Below are 26,213 nucleotides of genomic sequence, written 5' to 3' on the forward strand. Positions count from 1 at the left end.
GCTGATGCGGGTGCAAGGTTCTGATGTGTTGGTGTGATTTTTTTTTTGGAGATTTTGGATGCGTTTGGGTATTTTGGATGCGTTTGGGTGCATGTATATATATATATATATATATATATATATATATATAAAGCATTCCATAATAATAGGGCCTGCTGAAACTGACGGTTTGGAAATTGTCTACAATTTTAAGTTGAAATTGCCGATGGCAAACAATTTTTTGAAATTTCCTATGCCATTTTTTTGCATGTTAACAGTATGAAATATACTAAAAACGACAAATAAAACCAGATACGAATTGGTCGACTAAAAGTATAACGTTGTATAACAGAGGAAGATTGCTCTTAAAAAGTGAGGAGACAAACTGCGATAATATGGCAGGAGCTGACAGATGGTAAAAGTTGTTAACTGTTACAACAGAGCACCAGTGCAGCACCTCGAAAGCACCAGCGCATCTAGAAGCATCAGAACCCACACCTGGACATTTCTTAGACACATCGGTAACTTAGATGAAAACCAACAAATAAGGGAATACTAACAATAAGAGAAAACCTCTATTGGATTTCTAAAGTATTATCAAAGAAAAACTATTAAATTTATTGTCATTTGTCTATTAAATAAAAGTTACAAATACATATTTAACACGAGCCTAAACCTAATTGCCTCCCTTATTTTAGGAAATCTTAACAATTCAATACCATCTATGAAATATCCCAAATGGATTTTTGCTTTGCCGCTGCTCTTATATCTGATTATATAAATTATATTTTCTTGTAGATTTTTCTTTGATCTTATGGAGCTAGACAAAAGTTGCATAAGAATGTTGTCTTGTTCTATTTTCCAGAATAAATATTACAACAAATAAATAATAGTAACTGATAAAATAGAAGTGATAGAAAGCATATGTAACAATACATACTAATCTGGAAATGATTCTAAATCCGTACCAGCAGAGTCTGATTTATTTCAGAATAGTACCAATACAGATGTACTTCAAACAAGGTTGCCGCCAGTTGAAGATGGGAATCGGCTACAGCCAAACAAGTTCAAATGATAAAGCCCAAGTTGTTACAATAAAACAAATCCAGTCTGCTGCAAATAAACACCCCATAATTCCTCACGTGAGCTGCTATAAGGAAATGCCAGGCTGAACCAAAGTGGTCGCCTTCTGTAAAAGTCCACTACTTGTAAAGTGTGACTGCAATACTAGAAATCAATCCTCTGCCTTAACAAACTATATGGATAAGAACCTTCGAATTTGATCTTGTTGAGTGCTACTTCCCAACAAATCTGCTCTCAATACTAGGGTTTGCATCCTAGGTGAGGAATGCTCTTCCAGAGCAATGGCATCCAAATAGGTTGACAAAATGATGAAAGATACTCACCTTTAGGTTAAAATCTCCTTATATCCCCTCTCCAAGGCAAATTGAACCCTAAAAGAACCCTAAAGTGGATTTCATTTGAACTTTAAAATATAACATTATTTCCCCAATAAAGGCATCCAATATTAATGACAAATAGCTCCAAGCATCAAATAAGTCTCGGCAAGTGATAATCAAATAGTAGAGATTGAGCTTTTTCCAATGAGCTATCACACATAGGCAAATTGATCCAAATGGAGCCAAAAAACTCCTTGTTACCCCAAAATAGCTAAACACTTAGCCTTATTTAAATTATCAAAATGCTAACTTAGGAAAATATTTAAATATATTAAAATATTTCCCAAGTAGCCAAGGAACAAGCCAAACACCTCTAAAACATGAAACTGAGTTTGTCACCTGCTTGTGATTGATGCTAGACAACCTAGGCCAACTGCTAGTATCACCCTCAAATCTAAGGATACTCCTAAAGAATAGGGAACACACCCAAATCTCCTGAAACTGAGACCAGGGGGTGATCTTATAGAACCTCAACTCTGGAAATGTCACCACATCCTAAAAGATAGGAATCTCCTCCTACAATCAAGGAATTGCCTCCTAAAATTGAGGAATTGCTTTCAACTAATCTACTACTACCTGAAAATACCAAATTTGTACATTGGAAACCCTAACTGAATCCCTAATCACCACTACTAGCCTACAAGACTCCATAATAGGCTAACTCTCATGTCACTGCTAGACAGAGCTAAAGAGGGGACATGACAATCTACAAATTAAAGGTAATAATGATGATCAAAATCCTTCTCCTCCTTATAAGATTGAATTATTCCTCCTTATAAGATTGAATTATTCTATCACTCTTTACCAATAAGAGAACCTTCCATTTAAGCTTTAAGGATGAAAAGATAAAGAAACATATGATGACAGTGCTAAAACCCTTGAACCCAAAATAGAGAAGATTGGATACTATTAATAATAATATAGAGAATGAATTATATGTCACATGTCTCATAGTCCACCTAATCCACCTTAGATAAAAATTAAAGCTAGTTCATAAATTATTGGAGAAGTTCTATTAGACTATATTAGAAACCTTAGATATATCCCACGTGAGAAGCATATGTTTATCCTTAGAGAAACCCATGGAATGAATCACTTCCTAAATCTATCAAGAATAAAACACCCTTGACAAAGATTCCCTACTTATAGAGTATCACACAATCTAAGAACCATTTCAAACTATCAATAATGATTTAAGCGATGACCTTATAAGAGACATTAAAGACTATCAATGATTTAAGCGATGACCTTGTAAGAGACATTAAAGAAAGCAATAAGGTTGAGCACTCAAAAGCGTGACTCCCCAGTCTCTTTTAAACAAGGGAAAGAAAATAAAGTGATCAATTTAATAATTTACAAGCAGAAGCAGCAGGAGGCTAGGTCAGTTAGTAGTAGTGGTAGTAATAGTAGTAATAATACTAACTATACATACTATACTATACAGAGGCAGACTATAGTACGATTATAAATGATAACTAGGCCTAGGCCTATTCATGTGCATTATATGATGAGGCAGCAGACAAACCAAATAATCCTTTATCAATCTTAGCTAAATCCCCATAAACTCCTTTTTGGGGAGAAGGAAGAAAGGGAAAAGGAAAAGAAAGGGTCTTTTATACATAGTGTAGTACAAGTGGCTTACGTACAACGATATTAGTGGTCAGCTGGAGTAGCAGCAGGCTGTGTCACTAAGCAACTATGATATGTGCATACTTAATGCTGAGTGTCTGTACTGAGTACTCCAAAATCACCCATTTCATTCCTTCATCTATACACGATGTCTTTCTAGTTTCTTTTTACTCACATGCCCATTTCATTTCATATGATCATCTGAAAATTGTATCATTTCATTTCATACCCTGATTATGGTTTTTTTTTGGTTTTTGTGAGGTTGATTTAATTTTCTGACTTGCCATGTCATGTTTATTTATCTCAATCTCATATTTTTTTTTCTTAATCTCATAATATCATTATCTTTACATCATATTTTATATTTATATTTATTAGCTTTACATTTATCTATTACAGTTTTATATTAGCTATATCAGATATTATGGAAGTGGAAACACCAAGAAAAAAGGATTTGTTTGATGCAGATCTCTAATTATCTATCCAATATTTTCCATCATTTGCATGTGTGCAAGGGATTGATGACTAGAAATAGAGTGATTTGTCAAACTATATTTTACTCTCTTTGTACACTATCACACAAAGGACAAATGTGGCATGCATACATCCTATATCTACATTGCCATCATTGACCTGTGTGAGTATCTAGTGCAATGATCTTGTAGAGTTATAAAATCAACCATGAAAATCAACAAAGTGGATACCTTATAACATGATGGATGTGTGCCAATTCTCTAACATGTTTTTTCTGATGTTTATTAATCAACATACAAGCTAAAAATGAATACAAGGGAATGGTCAAATCAGAAGCTTAGATTGACACAATTTTCAGATGATCATATGAAAAAAATACGACCCAATTTCTTCTTGCTTTAGCATATATTTTATGATTTCCTAGCTTATATGAATGCTTCAACATGTCTTCTTTTAGTGGTAAAATGGATCATCATCTTCTATGTCATGAGAATGATGCCTATCCGCCTCCTTACTTTCCATGTCCAATTGAACAAGGTAATTCCCTCATCCAAAATAAACCATTAGCAACAAGCTACTCACCCATCCCTCCTCAAACCTCATGGAAGGCTATGTATGTTGATAATCATTCTTGGAGAGACAAATTTATCCCAAAATAGCATAAATAAGCTTGGATTTAGCCTCAGCATATTGAGAACACAAGCATAAATGATATCGCATTGTCCTTCCAAAAACAACATGAGGGTGTTTAGAAATTGTTGGAGTTTAACAGCTTGTAGCATGAGATGGAGTTGGAAAGTAAACAATTTGAAAAATATATTGCAAGTGAGTTGGCTTAAAAAGAAGATAAATTAAAATGAATATTATTTCTCGGTTAACCTCAAAAACTGCACTAGAAGCTCAACTGTATCCTTGTGTTCCTATTTTAGATCAGCATATTCTAAAGCAACGAATCAACTTATTGAAGAGTAGGTTACCAAGTATAAGTTTACAATTTCTAGAGGATTATACTTATTGCAAGATAACATAGTAAGTGTACAAAATTAGTTTACCACTACCGAAGAGCAGTATTCTCAAAATCTCACATTGCTTAATGAAACCCAAAAAACCTATCTAGCTAATTCCTTCATCATTTGATTCCTTTTATCGTATTGTTGATTCATCCTTACTTGATGAGCCTATCATTGGCAAAAGTATTGGTTTGATGAATAGGATAGGGTGGAGCATGACGTAACAAAGGAACAAGTTGTAGTGGATGAATCTTCATCTGATGATCAATTAGAATTGTTGGAAGAGGAAAATTTACATAATCATTTCGAGCTGTAAATTCAAGGTCAAGTAGGAAGTGTTGAACATCAAGAGTTGATTGTTCTTCTTAATGACAAAGAAAGAGGCATTAAGCATAATCATGGTTACGGGGAGACCCGTCTCCCCCCTAAAAGTCGTGTCTCGGTCTTCGATACGCGTCTCAGAGACTTTTCGCGTCTCCAGAGACCTCAAAAAATGTTGGAGACTGTGTGACGAAGTCTCCTGAAGTCTCCCCGTCTCCTAATCCAAAAAGCAAAGTCTCCTTGAAGTCTCTTGATAAAATATAAATGTAAAATATAATATTAAATAATTTTATATATTTTAGGCCTCATTTTAATGTTTTTAATGCAAAAATTAAGACCACTGACAATTTAAATGATTAAATCATTTAAAATATTTTTGGAGAGTGATGATTTTTTGGAGAGCATGATAGCTGAAGACCTTGAGATGGATGATCACAACCTTGTGGAGTAGATGATAGTATCATCAACATACTAATACTAGACATATTTCTGTTTTTTGTTTATTGTACAAAGTGTTCATTTTTGTTTGCATATTGACAATTCAACATCAAACTATACTTTTCTGAATTTAAAATTTGAATATGTAATGATAATCTCAGCGATTATCAATCTGATATGATGGTGATCATATGCAATATTCAGAAAACAAATATGTCTATGAGATACAATATTGTGATCATGTGAGTTTTGAAATCTTTGACTCTATGAGTCTATTTTAATTTTTAGTGTGACATTACTATTATTATTTACTTTAGTCTTTGTCTTACAGTATTACTATTTTCAAATTTTGTATTTACTTTTAGTATTAGACTCTTTAAACTATTAAAAAAATAAAAGTAAAAAAATTGCTGTCTCCAAGTACCCCCGTCTCCTATTTGAAAAATTTTCATACCGGTACCAGTACTAGTACCAGTACTAGAGACCTCGAAGTCTCCCCGTCTCCTGGTGATCTTGAGCATAATATTTAGTATGATTTCTTTGGTGACTATATAAGTCATTTGGCTATTTATTTTATGTCTATCCTTAAATTTGTCAATTTTTAGGCTCTTTAAAGGTGTTCAAGTTGTTTATTTCATTTTCTTAACTTGAATTAATTAAATAAATTTTATTTTATTTCAAGTTGTTTATTTCATTTTGATACAATATTGTGATCACATGAGTTTTGATATCTTTGACTCTATGAGTCTATTTTAATTTTTAGTGTGACATTACTATTATTATTTACTTTAGTCTTTTAGTCTTACAGTATTACTATTTTCAAATTTTGTATTTATTTTTAGTATTAGACTCTTTAAACTATTAAAAAAATAAAAGTAAAAAAATTGCCGTCTCCAAGTACCCCCGTCTCCTATTTGTAAAATTTTCGTATCGGTACTAGTACCAGTACCAGAGACCTCGTAGTCTCCCCATCTCCCGGTGACCTTGAGCATAATATTTAGTATGATTTCTTTAGTGACTATATAAGTCATTTGGCTATTTATTTTATGTCTATCCTTAAATTTGTCAATTTTTAGGTTCTTTAAAGGTGTTCAAGTTGTTTATTTCATTTTCTAAACTTGAATTAAATTCACCTTTAGCAAGGGGGAAAAAAAGCCTGACTTTGAACATATCCCCCTAGAATAGCTTGCAGACCACTTCTCCAACGTACTCCATAAAACATTTCGGCTATCTCATCTAGCAACTGTTATAAGAAAAATAAAAACTCCATGTAAACTTTGTGTTTGTGAGATATGTAAACTCCATGCGAGTCTTCTTAAAAAATTAGAACATAAATAGTTCCTTTAGAAAATTCATAAAACAATATTACACATATGTATTCAGCCTTCGGAGATTTTGGATCAAATACTTGATGATATTAGTAAATGCTTATGGATTTGATAAAAATATAATACTAATAGCTAGTGATTATGCTAGACAAGTAGTGTAATATCGTCGATTTGGTTGACTTATTTCTTTAAGTGCAAAACATCTATTGAGTCTCATATATTTGACTTTCCAAGAACATTGAAATTTACATATAAGAAATTGACATCTTTTGAAAGGAAAATTTTCTTAATATGTGAGAGAAAAGTAGAGTATTACGAAAATGGATTAATCATTTTTATTTCTTGCAAATTAGCAGATGATCAGATGAAATGAAATGGGCATGTGAGTAGAAAGAAACTAGAAAGACATTGTGTACAGATGAAGGTATGAAATGGATAGATTTGGAGTACTCAATTCAAACATTCAGCATTCAGTATGCACATATTGTCATCCGAGAAAGAAAATAGAAATAAATTATGTAAAGATGATGTTATGAAAAGGACAATTTTGGAGTTCTCAGTACAGACACTCAGCATTCGGTATGCACATATTCAATTTTCAGCATACACAATTTTTAGATGATCATATGAAATGAAATGGGCATGTTAGTTGAAATGAAGATATGAAATGGACAATTTTGGGGTACTCAGTAATGAAATACATCACTGCAGAGACATAGATCACAAGGGCACAGCAAGAGACAAAAAATGTATTCACTCCTGAATTCTAAATGATCATATGAATTGAAATGGACATGTGAGTAAAAAGAAAATAGAAATAAATTGTGTACATATGAAGGTATGAAATGGAAAAACATACCTGCAGAGACATAGATCATGCTAGGGCATGACAAGAGACAAAATATATTTTCAATCCTGGATCCCAAATGAATAAATCAGGGCATGAACTATAATTCACAAACAATCCAAATTTAATGACTTCTACTTTCCCTTCCATTCCCCCATCTCACCAAAGAATCATTTTCATGGAAAAAGATTGAAAAAAAAACCTAACATATACCTAATTCGCCTGTTGCAAGCTGTTGTTTAAGAGATTGCAAGAAAATTGCAATTGCTTTCATGCGTTCATGCCTTCACGTGGTCGATTTGGGGATTTCATGTGTTCATGGTTGCAAACTTTCGTGCAGCCAATTTGGTTTCGAGCGGACGAAGGTGTTTTTTGTGAATTTGGTTGTTTCAAATTGATTTGTGTATTCCTTTTTTCTTGTTTATATTCCCAACACTATCACAATATCGACGGTTCGTCACAATGACGACGGTGTCGCGGATACTATTAAGAAAAAAAGCCAAATTCATGTTATAATTCCACTGCCGTCGCAATTTGGCCTTAAATGTAGTAGTGCTTCAGTAAAAGTATTCACTACGCGAATTGGGAACGATTGGTTGATCAATCTTGGCCAATTAAATAGTGAATTATCTCAGAAAAATGTAAAACCTAGTTGAAAATGTTTTGCACTGTTACCTCCACTTTCTAGTGACAAAATGCAGGATAACAAACACAATATAATCTGAAATAGCATTCAATTGATCCATTAAGGTTCACAGTTATACCACATTCATGACAGTAAATTGCCTACAGATCAATACAACGTTTATATTTTATCAGTGATAATATTCATTCTTACCTTCTCATAAAGATATCAATATTATGATCAATACAAACTCATCAGCTCAATACTTGTTGACATCAGCAAATATTCAAATACACATTCAGATTGATATATATTCCCGACATAATTACAGATCGATACCTTCTATATTGGTGTTTATCTTACACAAAGTATTTGGATATATGGATTGTATAGGCGATATTTGTTGATCATAGACACTCCCATCATATAGCAATTATACCTTCATCGACTGGAGAATTACATGAATCATTCTTTGTCATCTCTTGCGTAAGATTGAGATAACCATCATTTTCTTTAATATATCCTTTCTTTAAGGTATTGTTCTTATACCTACCTGCAAGTTATATTAAAAGCGTATGTTAGTAGCAAATAAAGTTTTTAGCTAGAAAGAAGTCTTGCAATTTTAGAAATTAGACAAAACCCTAAGAAATTTCATAAGGGGATATTAGACGAATCCACTGTAGACAGTCACTTGTACTAATCACTCTGCAAGATTGTTTACCGATTTATCTATGAGACTGCTGGTCACAGGATACAGCCTTGACATTCTCAACTGATTTCTCTTGAACAGTTTTTTTCAGTCTTGGGAAGGAACTCCATATGCAATGCAGCAATAGTATTGATGTCTAAGACAATAATTCCCTCTTTACATAATGCATTGTACTTCCATAGAGTGGTGTTCTCCCCTGCACGACACAAATTTTAAAAAATCAAATTTGTTTTCAGATTGTCAGGTGCATGTATGTGTATACTAGATGCAGAGTTTTCTTGTAAATTTGGTTACTCTGTTATAGGGTGTGTTCCCATCGATTAGAGATACATTTTTTACCATAACTTTGTATTTGTATTGTGTGGCACACGTCCTACATGTGATACATGCATATGATAGCACTTTGTCATTTGTGCTACAATCTGGTAGTTGTTCATCTTCATTCATTGGACTATTTTTCTTGAATCCAGCTTCAGTCCTTCATCTTTGTTTCTTACTCTTGAAAAATGATTATCAAACCCAACCATGAAGTTTTTCATTGCCTTATCTGAATGTGTTTGAAAGCTTTTTTATTCGTAGAGAAGAATATATGAGAGACATCAAGATCAACATAGATGACTATGATGAGTGGTAGGAAGCATGACTCTTGATAGAAAAACAAGATGTACCTGGAAATTTAACATGATTATAGACTTTCCTATAGGTACAAAGCTGTACTCTTTCATTCCATAGTGATGTGCAGTCACACACTCATTTTACAATGCTATACAACCCAAACTAAATTTATGCAATTTCGTTTGTATGGAATCTGGACAATTGTTGGTAGGAAAAAATAGTCATTCACTGTTGAGTTGTAGGTTGAATTCTGTGTAGTTGTCATCTTTTCTCCTTTTGGTCTTCTCAAGTCAATAGTGGATATCAATTAAACATGTTTCTACAATAGAAAACATGCAAATGTTCCCGTGTACAGTCCAACCTGGTCTGTGTGAGAATGTATATTTTTAATGTACTTAATATAATTTTCTGTTCTAACATTTCTAATAACTTACAATTAGTAGGTAATAATAAAATCTAATATAAGATGAAATTATGCTTAATTAAGGGAATTGGTTTCATTTCTTTTCTCTCCATTTAGTTGTCTTTAGGCTGCTTGGTTCTTCGGATTCATATTTTAATACAACCTGCTTATTGGTCATGTTCAAATATGAACTTCCAAACGGACATCTCTTGTCATGACAAACCAAACTTTATGGCCATTCAGTTAGTATTTACAAATTTTTGGGTCATGTTATTCTTTAATTAAATTGGATATTGAATGCTCTTTTAAGTTTTTAAGTTTTTAACTATAATATGGTTTAAGCCAAAAATGGTTTTCTTTAGGTCATTAAACAAACTGTCATTCCTTGTTTACTTCTTCCATTTTGGTTCATATGCATGAGCCTTTTCCATTTATTAAGGGAATTCATTTGACTTCTTTTCTCACCAGTCAGGTGTCTTTAGGCTGCTTGGCTCCTTGGATGCATAAATCCTTGGATCCGTTTCAGTTTACCCATCTTATCCATCACTTTTCACCATGATCCAAAGGGTTTTATGCTTGTTAAACACAACAATTTATGCATCTAAGATATTCCATTGGGCTTTTAATTTACAAATTCACACTCAGCATGAAAATGATATGTGAGATCAGCAAGGTAGAAAAACTTATAGTCTTAAAGGCTATGTGATACCTTCAATACAAAGAAGAGCAATACCATTTTAATGTCAGAAGCAAAAGTTCAGATCTAGTTAAAGGTGATTTGCATCTGGACACAAATTTTTAATTTTTAATTTGTAGAGGATAGAAAGAAGAGAAACCATAGTGATCAATTAAAATAGATACTAACACTGCGATGAGGTGTCTTGTGACCAATGAGGCAGAAATGGATTAAAAATTCCTTTAGTTGAATTATATAAGACAAAATGAAACTTCTTTTGAGATTATGATGAACCAAACATATTGGATTTTCTATGAAAAGTGAAAACTTTATTTTAGTGCTCATTCTAGGCCACACAAGATACTTTGAATTGTGTGTACAAGTAGATTGCAAATGTTCATTGCATTATGCCTTGCATTGTATAATAACCTCACAATTTTCAAAGCACGACTTCTCTGATAATTAGAGTTCTTTCGAGGATGGTGACTTAAAATGTTTCCCAAAAATGGCTGTAAGGACTTGATTTATAAACACATATAATTTTCCTTTATTTTCTGAAGGACACTTAATATTGCACAATTCTGTTGATATAGTTTGGTTCTAAATTTGTACTTTTCTTTTCTATTTATAAATCACTTAATTCCCTATTTGAAGTTTGTAAATCACACGTGTGTGGTTTGTTTAATTCTAGATTGGTGATGGGTTGGCTGCGATTCATAGAATCTGGCAGAAATGTCGATTGCACAAGAAATATATGCACTGTAAGTTTATAAACGACCTATAATAATTATCTCCATGTGGTATTTTATATACTGTTTCTGATATGATTCTAATATATGCTCGTAAAAATGCTTCTTACAGGCTTATGTCATTCCTATGCATGTCGAACAAGTTCAAAGTATCCTTAAGGACATGCTAAATTTTAGAGAATGTCTAAGATCATTTTCATAATAGATTCAAGAGAAGTAGCTTATGAAGAGAAACATAATTTACATATAAAACATATTGTTTCTTATTCTTTAAAAATGGTGACATAGTCTTTTAGTTTACTTCCCAGAAGAGTACTAGTTTAGTGAGTGACATCCTCCTACTGCGAGCATTCCACAAGGAACTATTTGGTTTTTTCATTTTTATTTTTTTGAAGTATTTATATTTTAGAATCTGTAATATCCCCCTAATAAGGAGTACTAGTTTAGTGAGTGACATCCTCCTACTGCGAGCATTCCACAAGGAACTATTTGGTTTTTTCATTTTTATTTTTTTGAAGTATTTATATTTTAGAATCTGTAATATCCCCCTAATAAGGAAATTTAATCATAATAGTCAGAATATAAATGTATAAATGTAGTAACCCCAATAGGTTATAACTTCTTCAAACACCAAAAATCTTTATAGTTCAGTGGTTTGACATTTCGTCAAACACTTTGCAAGCAAGGGTCATCTGACTGATATAACTTTTCAGATTGCTGCAGTGGTTCTTGTTTGGATTTGCCTCAAAGAGAATGCTTACAAAATTGTCTAAGCAATGACCTAACATAAATATGCAACTAATTTTGGCAATAGTGAATGCATATATGAGTTCTAATCATGAAAATGATCACCTACAGCCAACTGGTGTTTTAACAAACAGTTGGTATGCAAACTAATTGGTTGATAATAAATGATATATTAACGCTCAAAGACAACTATTAATGACCAGCAATTGTATCTCCTTGATTGAGAATGAGTATCCAATACAATATTCATACTAAGTTAGCCAAGACTCTTGGCATTTACAAAGATATCAAAATATGATGATTGCTGGTAAAATAATATGCACCTACAGCTGCCAATAAAAACTAATGCAATACTAAATATCTTAGTTACCGGATTCGCCTGGAAAAGGCCGGATCCGGGCTCGGGTCCGATTCGGATCCGGATCCACGTATGGATCCGGGCAGGATTCGTAATCCTGCCTGTGGATCCGTAAGGATCCGCGGCCCGCGGATCCTTACGGATCCACAGGCAGGATTACGAATCCTGCCCGGATCCTCGAGGATCCACGCGCGGATCCGCGTGAATCCGCAGCAATGAAGGAGGAGAATGCAAAAACGTGGGCCCATTATCATTTTTTAATTTTTTTTTTTGCCCTAAAGGCCCTAAACCCTAAAAACGACCCTCTAAATCACAATGCAAGTTCATTTGCTCTCTATTTTGCTCTCTATTTTGCTCTCTCATTTTGCTCTCTCATACTTGCTAGTTTGAAGTGAAGTGCTTGGATTCGAAGGAGATCGGTTGTGGAGCTTCAAATACCTTGCAAGAAGTGTTTAAGGTATGCATTTCAACCATATTCTTGAATTCTTTCATAGATTATTGATTTATTTTTAGTTTTCCAACTTTTCAAGTTTTTGTGCAAGTGTGAAGTATGGTTTTCTTTCACTTTTTCTAGATTGCAAGAATAGAACAATGAGTAGTCAAGGCTCAGTGGGTGGGGGTGGGGCTGCATCACCAAGCTTCAAAATTGATAAGGGGTCTCCTTTATGGAGACACACAACAAGAGTTGCACAATGTCCTGGGGGTGGGGCATACATATGGAAATGTAATTTTTGCAACATACAACATAGAAGCTCCTATTCCCGAGTGAAACTACATTTTTTGGGCCCTGCGGGTGAAGGAATTCACATGTGTCAAGGTAGTGATAAGAAGGGATTACCAGCTGCACAAATAGCAGCATTAGCAAAAGAGCAAGATGATGCTGATAGAGCAGTTGCAAAAGCAAAACGTGGTGCTTCCCAAAAAACAAATATACCAACACCATCATTTGATCAAACAAACACAAGAACACATCCTTTTTTGCCTATGCCAACTACAAATGATGAAGATGAAGACCCATCTCCACTCACCCGCAAGAGAGGCCCACTAGATAGGGCATTCCAAATTGAAAAGAGAGACATTGCTGATCACAAAATTGGACGTTGTTTAATTGCAAATGGTGTTTCATTTAATTTTGCTAGATCACCTTATTTTAGGGAGATGGTGGAAGCAATAAATGATGCACCCCATGGTTACAAACCGCCTGGTTATGAGAAGTTGCGCACTACCATATTACATGATGAGAGGAAAAATGTAGAGGCTCAACTTCAACCAATAAGAGATTTTTGGGTTCAATCGGGTGTGTCTATTATTTCGGATGGTTGGAAAGATTGTAGAAACCGTCCATTGATCAATGTTATTGCTGTATGCCCTAAGGGGGCAATGTTCTTGAAGGTAGTTGATTGTGAAGGGCAAGTGAAAGATGCAGAATTTATTTCACGCATTCTCATTGATGCCATAGAGTCAGTGGGTCCTGATAATGTTGTTCAAGTGGTCACGGACAATGCAAAAGTTTGCAGGGCTGCAGGGATAATTGTAGAGTCTAGATATGATCATATCTTTTGGACACCATGCACCGTCCACTCTCTCAATTTAGTGATGAAAGCAATTGGCACCGAAATAGATTGGGTGAAAAGGATATATGAGGAAGCTGAAGAGATTCAAATGTTTGTGACAAATCACCACATGTCACAAGCAATTTTTAGGAGTTTCTCGGACTTGGAGTTATTGAAGGTAAATTTTTATATTTAATATATAATTGAATATTATTGGATTCCACAATTATTAATTTTTGTTGTTGTTTACATTAACATGTTTTAATTTTTAAATGTTTTACTAACTTGAGTTTAACATGTTCTTAGGTTGCTGAAACCCGCTTTGCCTCTCACACAATCGTCTTGAGACGACTTGTGAAGGTAAAAGAAGCATTGAAGCATATGGTCATTAGCCCCCAATGGGGCATTTGGAAGAATTCCAATACAGCAAGGGCTTTAAATATGAGAAGAATGATACTAGATGAGGATTGGTGGGGTCTTGTGAGTTATGTGTTGGAAATCACCGATCTAATAATGGCAATGCTTCGCTTCGCAGATAGTGATGAGCCATGCCTTGGGGATATTTATGATTCCATGGATAGTATGCTGGAAAAAATTAAAATGGTAAGTTTTACGCTCTTTTACAACAATTTTTTATTTGAGAGATATCTAGATTCTAAAGTTTAAATTGACATATTCACTAATTATAATTATTATTCATATTTCATATCTTAGGTCATACAGAGGAGGGAGAATGATCCTGAGGACACCCTTTACAAGAAGGTGGAAAAAATTGTTCATCATCGATGGAACAAGATGACCACACCTTTGCACCTCCTTGCATATGCTCTATCCCCGAGGTACTGTAGTTCTTATCAAATGTTTGTGCTTATTTTATCCAATGTTTGTGCTATTGATATTTGATAGTGTTCAATTGTCTTTTGTTATCCCCAGGTACTATAGTGCAGATGTACTTCGCCTTCCAGGTAGAGTGCCACCATTTAGAGATGCAGAAGTTGCAGATGGGTATAAGAGGGCACTAGCTAAGATATTCCAAGATCCAGAGATTGGGGCAATTGTGAGGAGTGAATTTGCTGCTTTCAACTCAGGTGAGGATTTCGACCCTATTGCCATAGCAGACCAAAGCAGGATGGGTGCCATCAAATGGTGGTACCTTCATGGGCAAGCCTTCACGTATCTCCAACCTCTTGCCATAAAGGTCCTATCCCAAGTAAGTTTGTAAAATTAAGCTTAAGGTTAACATTCTCAATTCCTTGAATTTATTATTTAATTTATTTATTTTGATTGTTGTATTGATAATTTTTAATTTCTCTTTAGGTTGCCAGCTCTTCTGGCGCTGAGCGGAATTGGAGTACTTACTCCTTTATCCACTCAATCAAACGCAACCGGTTGGCTCCAAAAAAATCAGAAGACCTTGTGTTCATTCACAACAATTTGCGCTTGTTGTCACGGAAGGATCCTAAGTACAAGAAGGGGCCCGAAAAGCTTTGGGATGTAGCACCCGAGACTCCTGATTTAGATATGACCATCCGAGATCTTGCTAGATCCACTTTGATTGATGTGGATGATGAGGAGGAGGATTATGAGTTAACAATCCCCTCTACTACTAGTGGTTTGGGTTCCTCTACTAATACAGATGCAGCACTTGCAGCTCACCAGTACCCCTCTGATGCGGATTTTCTTGAAAATCCATTTGATGATTAAATAAAAAACTTTAGTGTTGACTCTTGACTCTTTTATGAGTAAATCATGTTATAAACTTTAAGTTTAATGATCTATATTTTGAATGTTACAAGCTTTCACTTTCAGTAATTCAATGTGAATGTGTTGATTTCCTTTATAATCGTGAAAATAGATTAATTATCAATGTCATTGATCAAGTATACTAGATTCATACTATGAAATGATTTAGTTTTAGAATTATGTATATTTCTCTTTTTTTTAGTATATATAATGCATATATATATATATATATATATATATGCACGAATCCTCCACGAATCATAATTGGGAAAAAAAAAAAATCCTGAATCCACGGATCCGATTCACGTGCCCGAATCGGATTCGTGTCACGAATCGGCAACTAAGCTAAATATCTAACTTCAGTACTCCCCTACAGCAGTACGCTAATCACATGCATGATTAAATACAACTAAAGCGATGGATTGCTGATACCATTGTGATAAATGTAAAAATGAATGATGTATCTATTAATGAATGACAGTTATAACAGCACTCTATAGTGAAAGGCAACTATGAAAATACATGTCAGACCTGGCATATGGAGTCGCCTTAGAGAATAGATGTATTGCAATACCACTGAACAGAAAATAACCTCCTCAAGTGCCCAAGTCGTGCCTCTCTAGCTGCTGCCCCTGATTGTAGATGGCTATAATAATTTTCTTTGATTTTTTCGAATTTGCTTTTTCGGATTGCTTTTCCGGACTTGCTATTTTGGCCTGCTTTTTCGGATCTGCTTTTTCGGCCTGCTTTTTGTCGGACTGCTTTTTCGGCCTGCTTTTTTCGAACTGCTTTTTCGGCCTGCTTTTTCGAACTGCTTTTTCGGCCTGCTTTTTCGAACTGTTTTTTCGGCCTGCTTTTTCGAACTGCTTTTTCAGCCTGCTTTTTGTGCTCAAATATTTTTTCTCAATGTAGCACAAATAAAAGACTAAAGTATCTTCCTCCCAGCTGCAATAATTCAAGTGATATTTCACACCCTCAAAATTGCGTACCAATTGAGAGTTTTCGTTCTCAATGGCCACAAATATTTTTTCTCAATGTAGCACAAATAGAAGATTGAAGTATTTTCCTCGCAGCTGCAATAATTCAAGTGATATTTCACACCCTCAAAATTGTGTACCAATTGAGAGTTTTCGTTCTCAATGGCCAGTTGTGACTATTGCAGAAACCTTAGGCTCTACAATGCACATCAACAACAACAAATCTGGATGATTAGAATGAAGCCCGGGGTGCCTATTTATTATTTTTCCTCCACTTTCTCCAGAAGCTTCTAGAACATTATTTTGTTTTATTTATTAAGTGACTTTATAAAATATCTTATAATTCAAGTCATCTTATTAAATTAATTAAATATAAAGTTACGTTTTAATATTTATTTATTTGATAACTTTATAAATAATTAACTTAATACCACTTATTTATTTAGTTAAAATAATTAATTAGTCATCCTCATAAAATATTCATTATTTTGGATAACCTAATTAATTAAATTAATTAAATCAAATTGCCTCCAAAAATGGGGACATGACAGTCCGCCCTTCCTGAAATTGCTTGTCCCCAAGCAATGGCTGAACAATAAACCAATCAATCCGCCTGGATCCCAAATGTAGTCATGAACTATATTGCTATCAATCAACACAAGCTCCTGCAATATCCTCTGCAAGATAACCAAGAGGAATTCATAATCAAACTGACAATTACAGCTCAACCAAACTCCAAAATCGCAACTGCCACAGTCAGAAACCCACGAGACACAAACTCTTAGTACATTAGAACCCAAGTAAAGTGGACAACTCCAACTGCCGACACAGTAAATACTATCAACGCATTCTATTGGCCTATATGGAATGTACAATCCAACTCTGCAACAATGGTGAACGCTCCCGAATGAAACTGTACCAAGTATGGAGAATCCACACACTAAACAACTCCTGAAGTCAACACAACTCTGCAGATCACCGGCCACTATCTCATAGCCATAACTCCCATGCACTGCTGATGGTGAAAAGACATCACAAGATAAACGGCAAGAAATGGAACCCAAACCAAATTTCCCTGCCATCAACTCTTCAGCACAAGGATCAAATGCTAACTGATGCACATACCCTATAGTATAATGCTGATAAAAAGAACCAACCTCAGTCAACAGCTCACCATGAACAAGCGATGCAACCCACTGTGACTGATCACTAGCTAAGTCAGGAGATGTCATAGCCAAAGGATTAGAATCAATAACAACAATTGCTGAAGCATCACTCCCAAACTCCTGCTCTAAGTCGTGTATTATCAAGCTGTCAACCGCAAAACCTATCGCCATGTCATGCTCATCACAACTCTCATCCTGAGGCGTCAAACCGTCCCATAACTGATGACAAGCACTAGGAACCAAAGTACATCTCTGTATCATCATCTCATCAACATGGTCATCAAAGGTAAATTGATGAACATACCTCACAGTGTAATGCCGATAGAATGCGCCAATCTCAGTCAGTGGCTCAGACTGCAATCCAGATGAAACTAACTGCAATCGATCACTAACCAAGTTGGAACTGACTACTACCTCCGAAGACATCACCAAGGGAGTAGTATTACTAGCAGGAACCATGCCAACTGTCGGCTCACCAACATCACACATGATCTTTGATACAACATCTCTAGTCTCCGTGCCATCAGTACTAGAGGCCACCACCATGTCAGGCATACAACAATTTGCTGCAGCACCAACTCAACTGAACTTGACTCTAGTGGGAACGAAACTGATATGCCAATGTTAGTATCAAGGATGGATGCATCCCCATCTCTACTGTCTCTGATAATTTCGTCCATGGACATCCTCGGATCACCAGACACCAGAGCTTGTGACTGTACAGAATCTGGTAAAGACTGCAATCGCTCTAACTCCATGGTCACCTTAGCCAAATGAAATTGTGACTCCTCGAAAGCCAACTGTGTACTCGCAAGAATCTCAGAAGTCACCTCGAGCTGTTGAGTAAGCTCACTCACCTCATCTTCCTAGGCCAATAATGCATCGTATGCTATACTCCCCCACATTATAAGATAATCTCTGTCGGCTATCAGCTGCTTATAATTCTGTCTCAGAATCCGAATAGCCTCCCATAAAGAGTGGATCTCTGTCAAGGAAAAATAACTGCCTCCCTGCTCATCACTAGTAGGAGAACCCCATCAATAAACTGCTAACAATTGACGAGCAACATCGAAATGCTGGCAAGCGATAGCAATGCCTCGCTCACTAACTCTCAACTGACTAGACACATGATGGCACTGGCTAGACTGTCTCCTACAAACCTCCTCTGACACTGTGTCTAAGGGAGTATCCTCAAAGTTACTGGTCTCTAGAGTATTAACAACCATATCCTGCAAATCAACTCCAAAGCTCATATCAACATACGGAGTATCAAAAACTGTAGCACTGCTGTCCAACTCCTCTGTACCAAAGGAAACTGCCAAGGAAACTAAGTCTTCAAAACTGCCCATTGCATCCTCCTGGATGTCATCAATGCCAATATGATCTTGGGACTCATCTGTACACACTGCCAAATATGAAAGATCATCAACACATTCCAGCAAGAATGGTCGACTGGATATATGAACAAAGCCCAACACCGGTGTATAAAAACTAATACCAACATTGGACAAGCTGCTGGCACAAGAAAAGACAACACCGTGCAATCTGCTAATCAAATCCATGATAGCACCCAAACAATCACTGCTACCAAAAAGTGATAAAGATCTCCTGTCGACTGAATCTCAAACACCAATATAACAATCTCGAATCCATATCCGTAAACTAGAATCAGCTGGTAACTCAAGAAAACTCCTCACCTGAGTAATATGACTAATACCAACTAACTCCACATACCTGTCTGACATTTTCCCTGTATCCTGAATGTGAATGCAAGATGAACTCACAACATTATCAACGACCACATATGATCCGCCTACCGCTGAAAATTGAGTATCAGGAGTGCAAGATTGAACTAAGCTCAACTCCATGCCATGCTTATTCCCATGTCTCTCCCAATCCTGTAATGCCAATGGAGTATTTACCAAAGAAGCTCGAATGTCCTCAAGCTCGCGAGAAAGCCTGTCAACTTCCTCCTGCTTTCTCCTCAAGGCATCTGAATAGTCTCCGACAAGGCTAAGAAGATGGTCACGATCTGATAGAAGATGTAAATAACTCAACTTCATCGTTCCTATTCCTTCCCTAATCGCCTGTAAGTCAACACAAGAAGACTTCGCCTGAAGTCCCTTATGTCTACCCTGTAACTGAATCATCCGAATGTGATCCTCTATCATATCCCGCATCTTGTCATGATGAGATAATGAAGTCACAATACTGTCTTCGCTCACCTTCAGCTGGCTGGACAAATCATGTGAAGTACTACTAGCCTTAACCTCATGTGACGAAGCATCTATCTATGCCTGGTACTCTCTCTCAGCAAAGTCATGAATGCTCAATGTCTGCTTGTCTCTACCAGGTATCTCACCATCATGCACAACAACATCTTCATAATCATCATCTGAACCCACTACGTTGTAGTCACTGCCTGTTGGAATTAAACCATCCCGAGTACCTGTGACATCACCCTCTGACGACCTGTATACAATTGTCTCAACTTGAGTATCAAGTTGACCGTTACTATCAATTTGCGTAATATCCATTCCCACTACCTTCTAAAGTATTGTGTGCCCAACATCTTCCTCCAAGCTAGTCTGATTTTTGTCTTCCCTAGATTCGGCTATATGCTGGTCACCAACTACTGCAAACTCCTTGTAGAGGTTTCTAGATACCTCACTTGTAGAGACCTCTTGTTCCTCTTTGTCTTTGTTCTGTGATGTAGTCCTCTTAAACATGGAAACCATCAATTCATTCATCCTTTTTTGACTTTCATCCAACCTTTTCAAATTTTGTTTAAGCTTCTTCATATCCTTGTCCCACTGCTTTAGGGTAGTTGAAGTAAACATGATTAACTAGCTGATTCAATGTCCAATCAACCCAACAGGATGGCAGGTCAATAGCTCTGATACCATTGTAGTAACTCCAATAGGTTATAACTTCTTCAAACACCAAAAATCTTTATAGTTCAGTGGTTTGACATTTCATCAAACACTTTGCAAGCAAGGGTCATCTGACTGATATAACTTTTCAGATTGCTGCAGTGGTTCTTGTTTGGATTTGCCTCAAAGAGAATGCTTACAAAATTGTCTAAGCAATGACCTAACATAAATATGCAACTAATTTTGGCAATAGTGAATGCATATATGAGTTCTAATCATGAAAAAGATCACCTACAGCCAACTGGTATTTTAACAAACAGTTGGTATGCAAACTAACTGGTTGATAAGAAATGTTATATTAATGCTCAAACACAACTATTAATGACCAGCAATTGTATCTCCTTGATTGAGAATGAGTATCGAATACAATATTCATACTAAATTAGCCAAGACTCTTGGCATTTACAAAGATATCAAAATATGATGATTGCTGGTAAAATAATATGCACCTACAGCTGCCAATGAAAACTAATGCAATACTAAATATCTAACTTCAATACTCCCCTACAGCAGTACGCTAATCACATGCATGATTAAATACAACTAAAGCGATGGATTGCTGATACCATTGTGGTAAATGTAAAAATGAATGATGTATCTATTAATGAATGACAGTTACAACAGCACTCTATAGTGAAAGGCAACTATGAAAATACATGTCAGACATGGCATATGAAGTCGCCTTAGAGAATAGATGTATTGCAATACCACTGAACAGAAAATAACCTCCTCAAGTGCCCAAGTCGTGCCTCTCTAGTTGCTGCCCCTGATTGTAGATGACTGAAATAATTTTCTTTGCTTTTTTCGAATTTGCTTTTTTTTTGGATTGCTTTTCCGGACCTGCTTTTTCGGCCTGCTTTTTCGGTTCTACTTTTTCGGCTTGCTTTTTTTCGGACTGCTTTTTCGGCCTACTTTTTTTGAACTGCTTTTTCGGCCTGCTTTTTCGAACTGCTTTTTCGGCCTGCTTTTTCGAACTGTTTTTTCGGCCTTCTTTTCCAAACTGTTTTTTCGGCCTGCTTTTTCGAACTGCTTTTTGTACTCAAATATTTTTTCTCAATGTAGCACAAATAGAAGACTGAAGTATCTTCCTTCCAGCTACAATAGTTCAAGTGATATTTCTCACCCTCAAAATTGCGTACCAATTGAGAGTTTTCGTTCTCAATGGCCACAAATATTTTTTCTCAATGTAGCACAAATAGAAGACTGAAGTATCTTCCTTCCAGCTACAATAGTTCAAGTGATATTTCTCACCCTCAAAATTGCGTACCAATTGAGAGTTTTCGTTCTCAATGGCCACAAATATTTTTTCTCAATGTAGCACAAATAGAAGACTGAAGTATCTTCCTCCCAGCTGCAATAATTCAAGTGATATTTCACACCCTCAAAATTGTGTACCAATTGAGAGTTTTCGTTCTCAATGGCTAGTTGTGACTATTGCAGAAACCCTAGGCTCCACAATGCACATCAACAAATATCAACATCAATAACAACAAATCTGGATGATTAGAATGAAGCCCGGGGTGCTTATTTATTCTTTTTCCTCCACTTTCTCCAGAAGCTTCTAGAACATTATTTTGTTTTATTTATTAAGCGACTTTATAAAATATCTTATAATTCAAGTCACTTTATTAAATTAATTAAATATAAAGTTACCTTTTAATATTTTTTTATTTGATAACTTTATAAATAATTAACTTAATACCACTTATTTATTTAATTAAAATAATTAATTAGTCATCCTCATAAAATATTCATTATTTTGGAGAACCTAATTAATTAAATTAATTAAATCAAATTGCCTCCAAAAATGGGGACATGACAATAAACAGTTTGTCAATCTATTCATAATAGAAATCATAAGAGACAACATTTATAACAAATTGATTAAAGATTATTTTAATAATAATTTATTTTTAACATTTTTCTGATATTATTTAAATATATTGATAATTGTTCTATATATATATATATTAGACATAAAATAAACATAAATATTCAATCTAATATAGCTAACATCAAACTAATTTTAAAACTATCATTATAATATAATAATCAAAGGACCCAACCTAAGTAAATTAACGGTCAGGTCTGCTCCATGAAGAGGCTTTAGCAAGTGCAGGTTCATGCATATAAAAGGGGTGGATAGGGGAGAATGAATGGCATCATCGATCAAGCATAAAAAACAAATACATTTCCTGCTGCATAAGGTGACACCATTCAGCAGAAAAGTCTGAGATAGACATCAAAGAAAAAGAGACAAGATGAAGCCTTATACGGCTGGGATAAAACCTGCTGGGGCGGACAAGGGACAGAGCACAAAATGGAAGGTAAATGAAAAGGTAAGAGGAAGAATTGAATGTCAAAATTGATAAATAAAATTACAGCAAACCAAATTTGATGGGATCAACATGATGAGCAGAGCCGATAAAACAATAGGAATAAATCGAAGACAAAGATATCTCTATCCGATATAATAATCAAGGACGAACAAGACCTGAAGTTTCTCAGCATTAGTAACTAAATATGTGGCAGAGAAAAGAATGATTTGGAGGATTTATTTGGAAATGAGACAAATGCCAAAATCAATACTAAGAATGATAGTGATAAGAAGGAATCATCAGCAGAAGCAAACAACTAACAAAGGAGAATTCAGCGAATAGAAGAAAGATCTAAAGACGTCGTGGCATATAGCATTAGTAAAAGAAGACAAAACCAAGAAAGGATACATATGGAAAGAGAAGTAAGAAAGCCATCGAAAGGAGATCCAAAGAAGATATACTTCTTATGTCATACGAGACAGAGATATCAAACATATAAAAAAACTTAAGCCAATACTGCTGCGGGTAAGAATAGAACTAGTGTGATGTGGCAAGACAAATCCAGCCATGATTGCAAAAGGGGGAAGAGCTTGATGATTAGAATAAGTAACTCATAAAAGTAACCATCAAGTTCTTATGAGAATTGAACCAAAAGAATGATAAAATATAATAATTATTACAGCTGCATGATATAAATAAAAAACAAGGACTCATATATATCTTGGGACATTAAGTGAAGAATTAACTAAAAAGACCAAAACGATGAATAGTGAGAAGGAGAATACAGTTGCAGAATTAAAATAAACAAGAAGAAGAATGATAGTTTTTATTCTAGAGATGAGATCTTATAGTTCTCATAGAGACGAAGTGGATCCTTGGTAGAGGACATAAATGGATGTTGAGTTCCCCTTAAGAAAATTGAGAGGTAAGAGAGCATTCATTTTTGGAATGTCAGGTGTCTCTAAAAAGAGAACTCAAAGATTAGAGGACATTCTATATGAATGTCGAGATTCCAAATTGGTATCTAGGGAGAGATTCATTATAGATCTCTAGAGACAATATATATTATAGTGGTTCATCGTATGCATATGTTAGAGACACGAGACCTGGTTAGAGGTGGGATCTCTACTTGGTAGTGATTGTTAATGAGCTTTCTCATTAATAGAGATCCCAAAGGCCTTCAGGTGGCACTCTTCGCATGACGATTACCTAATTGAGAATTATTCTTAGCAGAGGATTAAGATAGTCTGAGAAGAGCTCCTCCTAAGGACTAGGAAGGGTTAGAAAGGGTAGCATTTGGAACAATGCTTAATTAGTTCAATATTTCTAACATGTTTAATATACATTTTTCTATATGGCGCTAACGATTTGTTGTAGGTTCAAACATTCATTCCTTAATCTTGAAGAGGGGACATTACATAATCCTTGTGATTTGTTCTTATTTCAACTGAAATGGCGAACAACAACATAACTAGTTTCATAGTTGCATGGTAATTGGTAATTCATAAGATATTGTACATAATCTTGTTGGCTAATAGTTTGTCTCTCAAGGTTTTGGCTTATACCCTGACCCATAAAATGCCCAATGTATAGAGAAACAAAAGGATGTTAGCAATAGAATGGGTAAGTGCATCTTAATGTCACCTTCTCCTGAATTGAAAGGTAAAACTCCCTTATTTTTGTAAAGATTTGCATTTGGCTCTATTTTTAGTTGATCAAAATTTTGGGGGTATGCTCTTGACCTGAGAACAATAGAGGTAAACTAGATTACTTGTAGACATAGGCAACCCATGCGAATTAAAGGATTTGGACAGCCTCAAACACTATAGAATGACTAGTTTGATTTATCTTCGACTCCCCTAATTCTACTGCTATTGCTAATTTAGATGCAATGATGCAGTATAATCTAAATTATCGGAATGAATACAATAACTAGAAAAGCTAGAAATGTTTAATGAGAAGATGATTCAAAGCCCATCCCGCCAAGCTACTACAGCTCAAAGTCTTCGTTTAGCTTAACATTTCAATCTAAGCAATCTTACTCTTAATTTATGGTATGAAATGCATATGCAAGGCCGCAGATAAGAAACAAAAATGCACATAAGAGGCAACACAAAGTCTACTTTAATTGAAAACACCATACTAACACAAAGTCTAGCATGCCATTGACATCTTCATATACATTTGTCCTTCAAATCCTAGCAGAACTAGCTAAAAAAATGCAGAATGGAAAATGAACGACAAAACTTTTATTGTAAACATTGGTATACAAAGCCACCAAGCCAATTCACACCAAAAGTTTGCCGATCCATGTTCATCTTTCAAAGATTACATATATAGGCCGTTAGGATATGGCCGGTTACAATTCATGATTCCGCATTAGAGCATTTTGAATGAAATAGCCTAAAATAGGATTGACATGCCAGTTATCCTTTACAAAACTTGCTCATGCAAGGGGCGAATGCTATATATGGCTTACAATAGGAGAGAGAGAGAGAGAGAGAGAGAGAGAGAGAGAGAGAGAGAGAGAGAGAGAGAGAGAGAGAGAGAGAGAGAGAGAGAGAGTAGGACAAAATTAACTGAAGATGACTAAGACAGGAATGTAACGCCACCTTGACCGGTCAACTCTTTTTGGCTGGCATTATAGTCTTTTCCCTATGAAGTTTCATGGCTTCTATAACTATTTTCTTTTCCTTGACTCCTGAAATGAATACATTATTAGCTTTGATTACCCAATGATCATGACTATCTTTTAGCTCTTCAGTCTTGGTGATCTTTGATGGGATCTTCTCTGATGCAGTCTTTAGAATGACATCCACAGTTGTAAGCTCTAGAATCTTTGAATTTTTCAAGTTGGCAGGTCTAGTTGTCTCATCAGTGAACTTCAAGAATTTGGATTTCATGCATTCTATGTCTACCTACTGACCACTCTTAGATACGAAGGACTCAATGTATAATGCCTTAAGATATTCAAATAATTTATGCATTTTTACTTTTCCATATGGTGCCCTCAATTCCAGCTCAGACCTTTCCAGACTCTTCGTCTTGAATACAATTGATTTTTTCCAAAGAAGCAATGGCTCTTTACCAGTTCTTAGAATACCATAAGCAATTGCTGCATCAATTTTCATATCCAACACCTCTTGCAAAGGAGG

The 26,213-nt window shown here is 35.3% G+C and overlaps 2 protein-coding genes across 8 annotated transcripts in view; both read left to right on the top strand.

The window, feature by feature from the left end:
* ATSPO11-1 (Spo11/DNA topoisomerase VI, subunit A protein) overlaps positions 1-26,213 on the top strand; it is a 314,730-nt gene that overhangs the window by 179,978 nt on the left and 108,539 nt on the right. For 4 of the 7 annotated variants that reach the window (XM_089803821.1, XM_089803822.1, XM_089803823.1 and 1 more), the window contains 2 exons: positions 11,206-11,275; positions 11,376-11,412. In XM_089803821.1, coding sequence (XP_089659947.1) covers positions 11,206-11,275; positions 11,376-11,412 — 107 coding nt within the window. The remainder of the gene's footprint in view (positions 1-11,205; positions 11,276-11,375; positions 11,413-26,213) is intronic. The other 3 variants (XM_089803825.1, XM_089803826.1, XM_089803824.1) reach the window with 1 other exon arrangement.
* LOC149534971 (uncharacterized) lies at positions 12,566-15,716 on the top strand. Its single transcript, XM_089806031.1, has 5 exons — positions 12,566-14,099; positions 14,228-14,524; positions 14,636-14,760; positions 14,855-15,131; positions 15,239-15,716. The coding sequence occupies exons 1-5, from the start codon at positions 12,960-12,962 to the stop codon at positions 15,623-15,625; spliced, it is 2,226 nt and encodes a 741-aa protein (XP_089662157.1). The 5' UTR covers positions 12,566-12,959; the 3' UTR covers positions 15,626-15,716.

The sequence above is a fragment of the Cupressus sempervirens genome, chromosome 10 (genome assembly GCF_028749045.1).
Source record: "Cupressus sempervirens isolate cs-2001-9-10 chromosome 10, ASM2874904v1, whole genome shotgun sequence".
In the NCBI taxonomy this organism is placed as follows: Eukaryota; Viridiplantae; Streptophyta; class Pinopsida; order Cupressales; family Cupressaceae; genus Cupressus; species Cupressus sempervirens.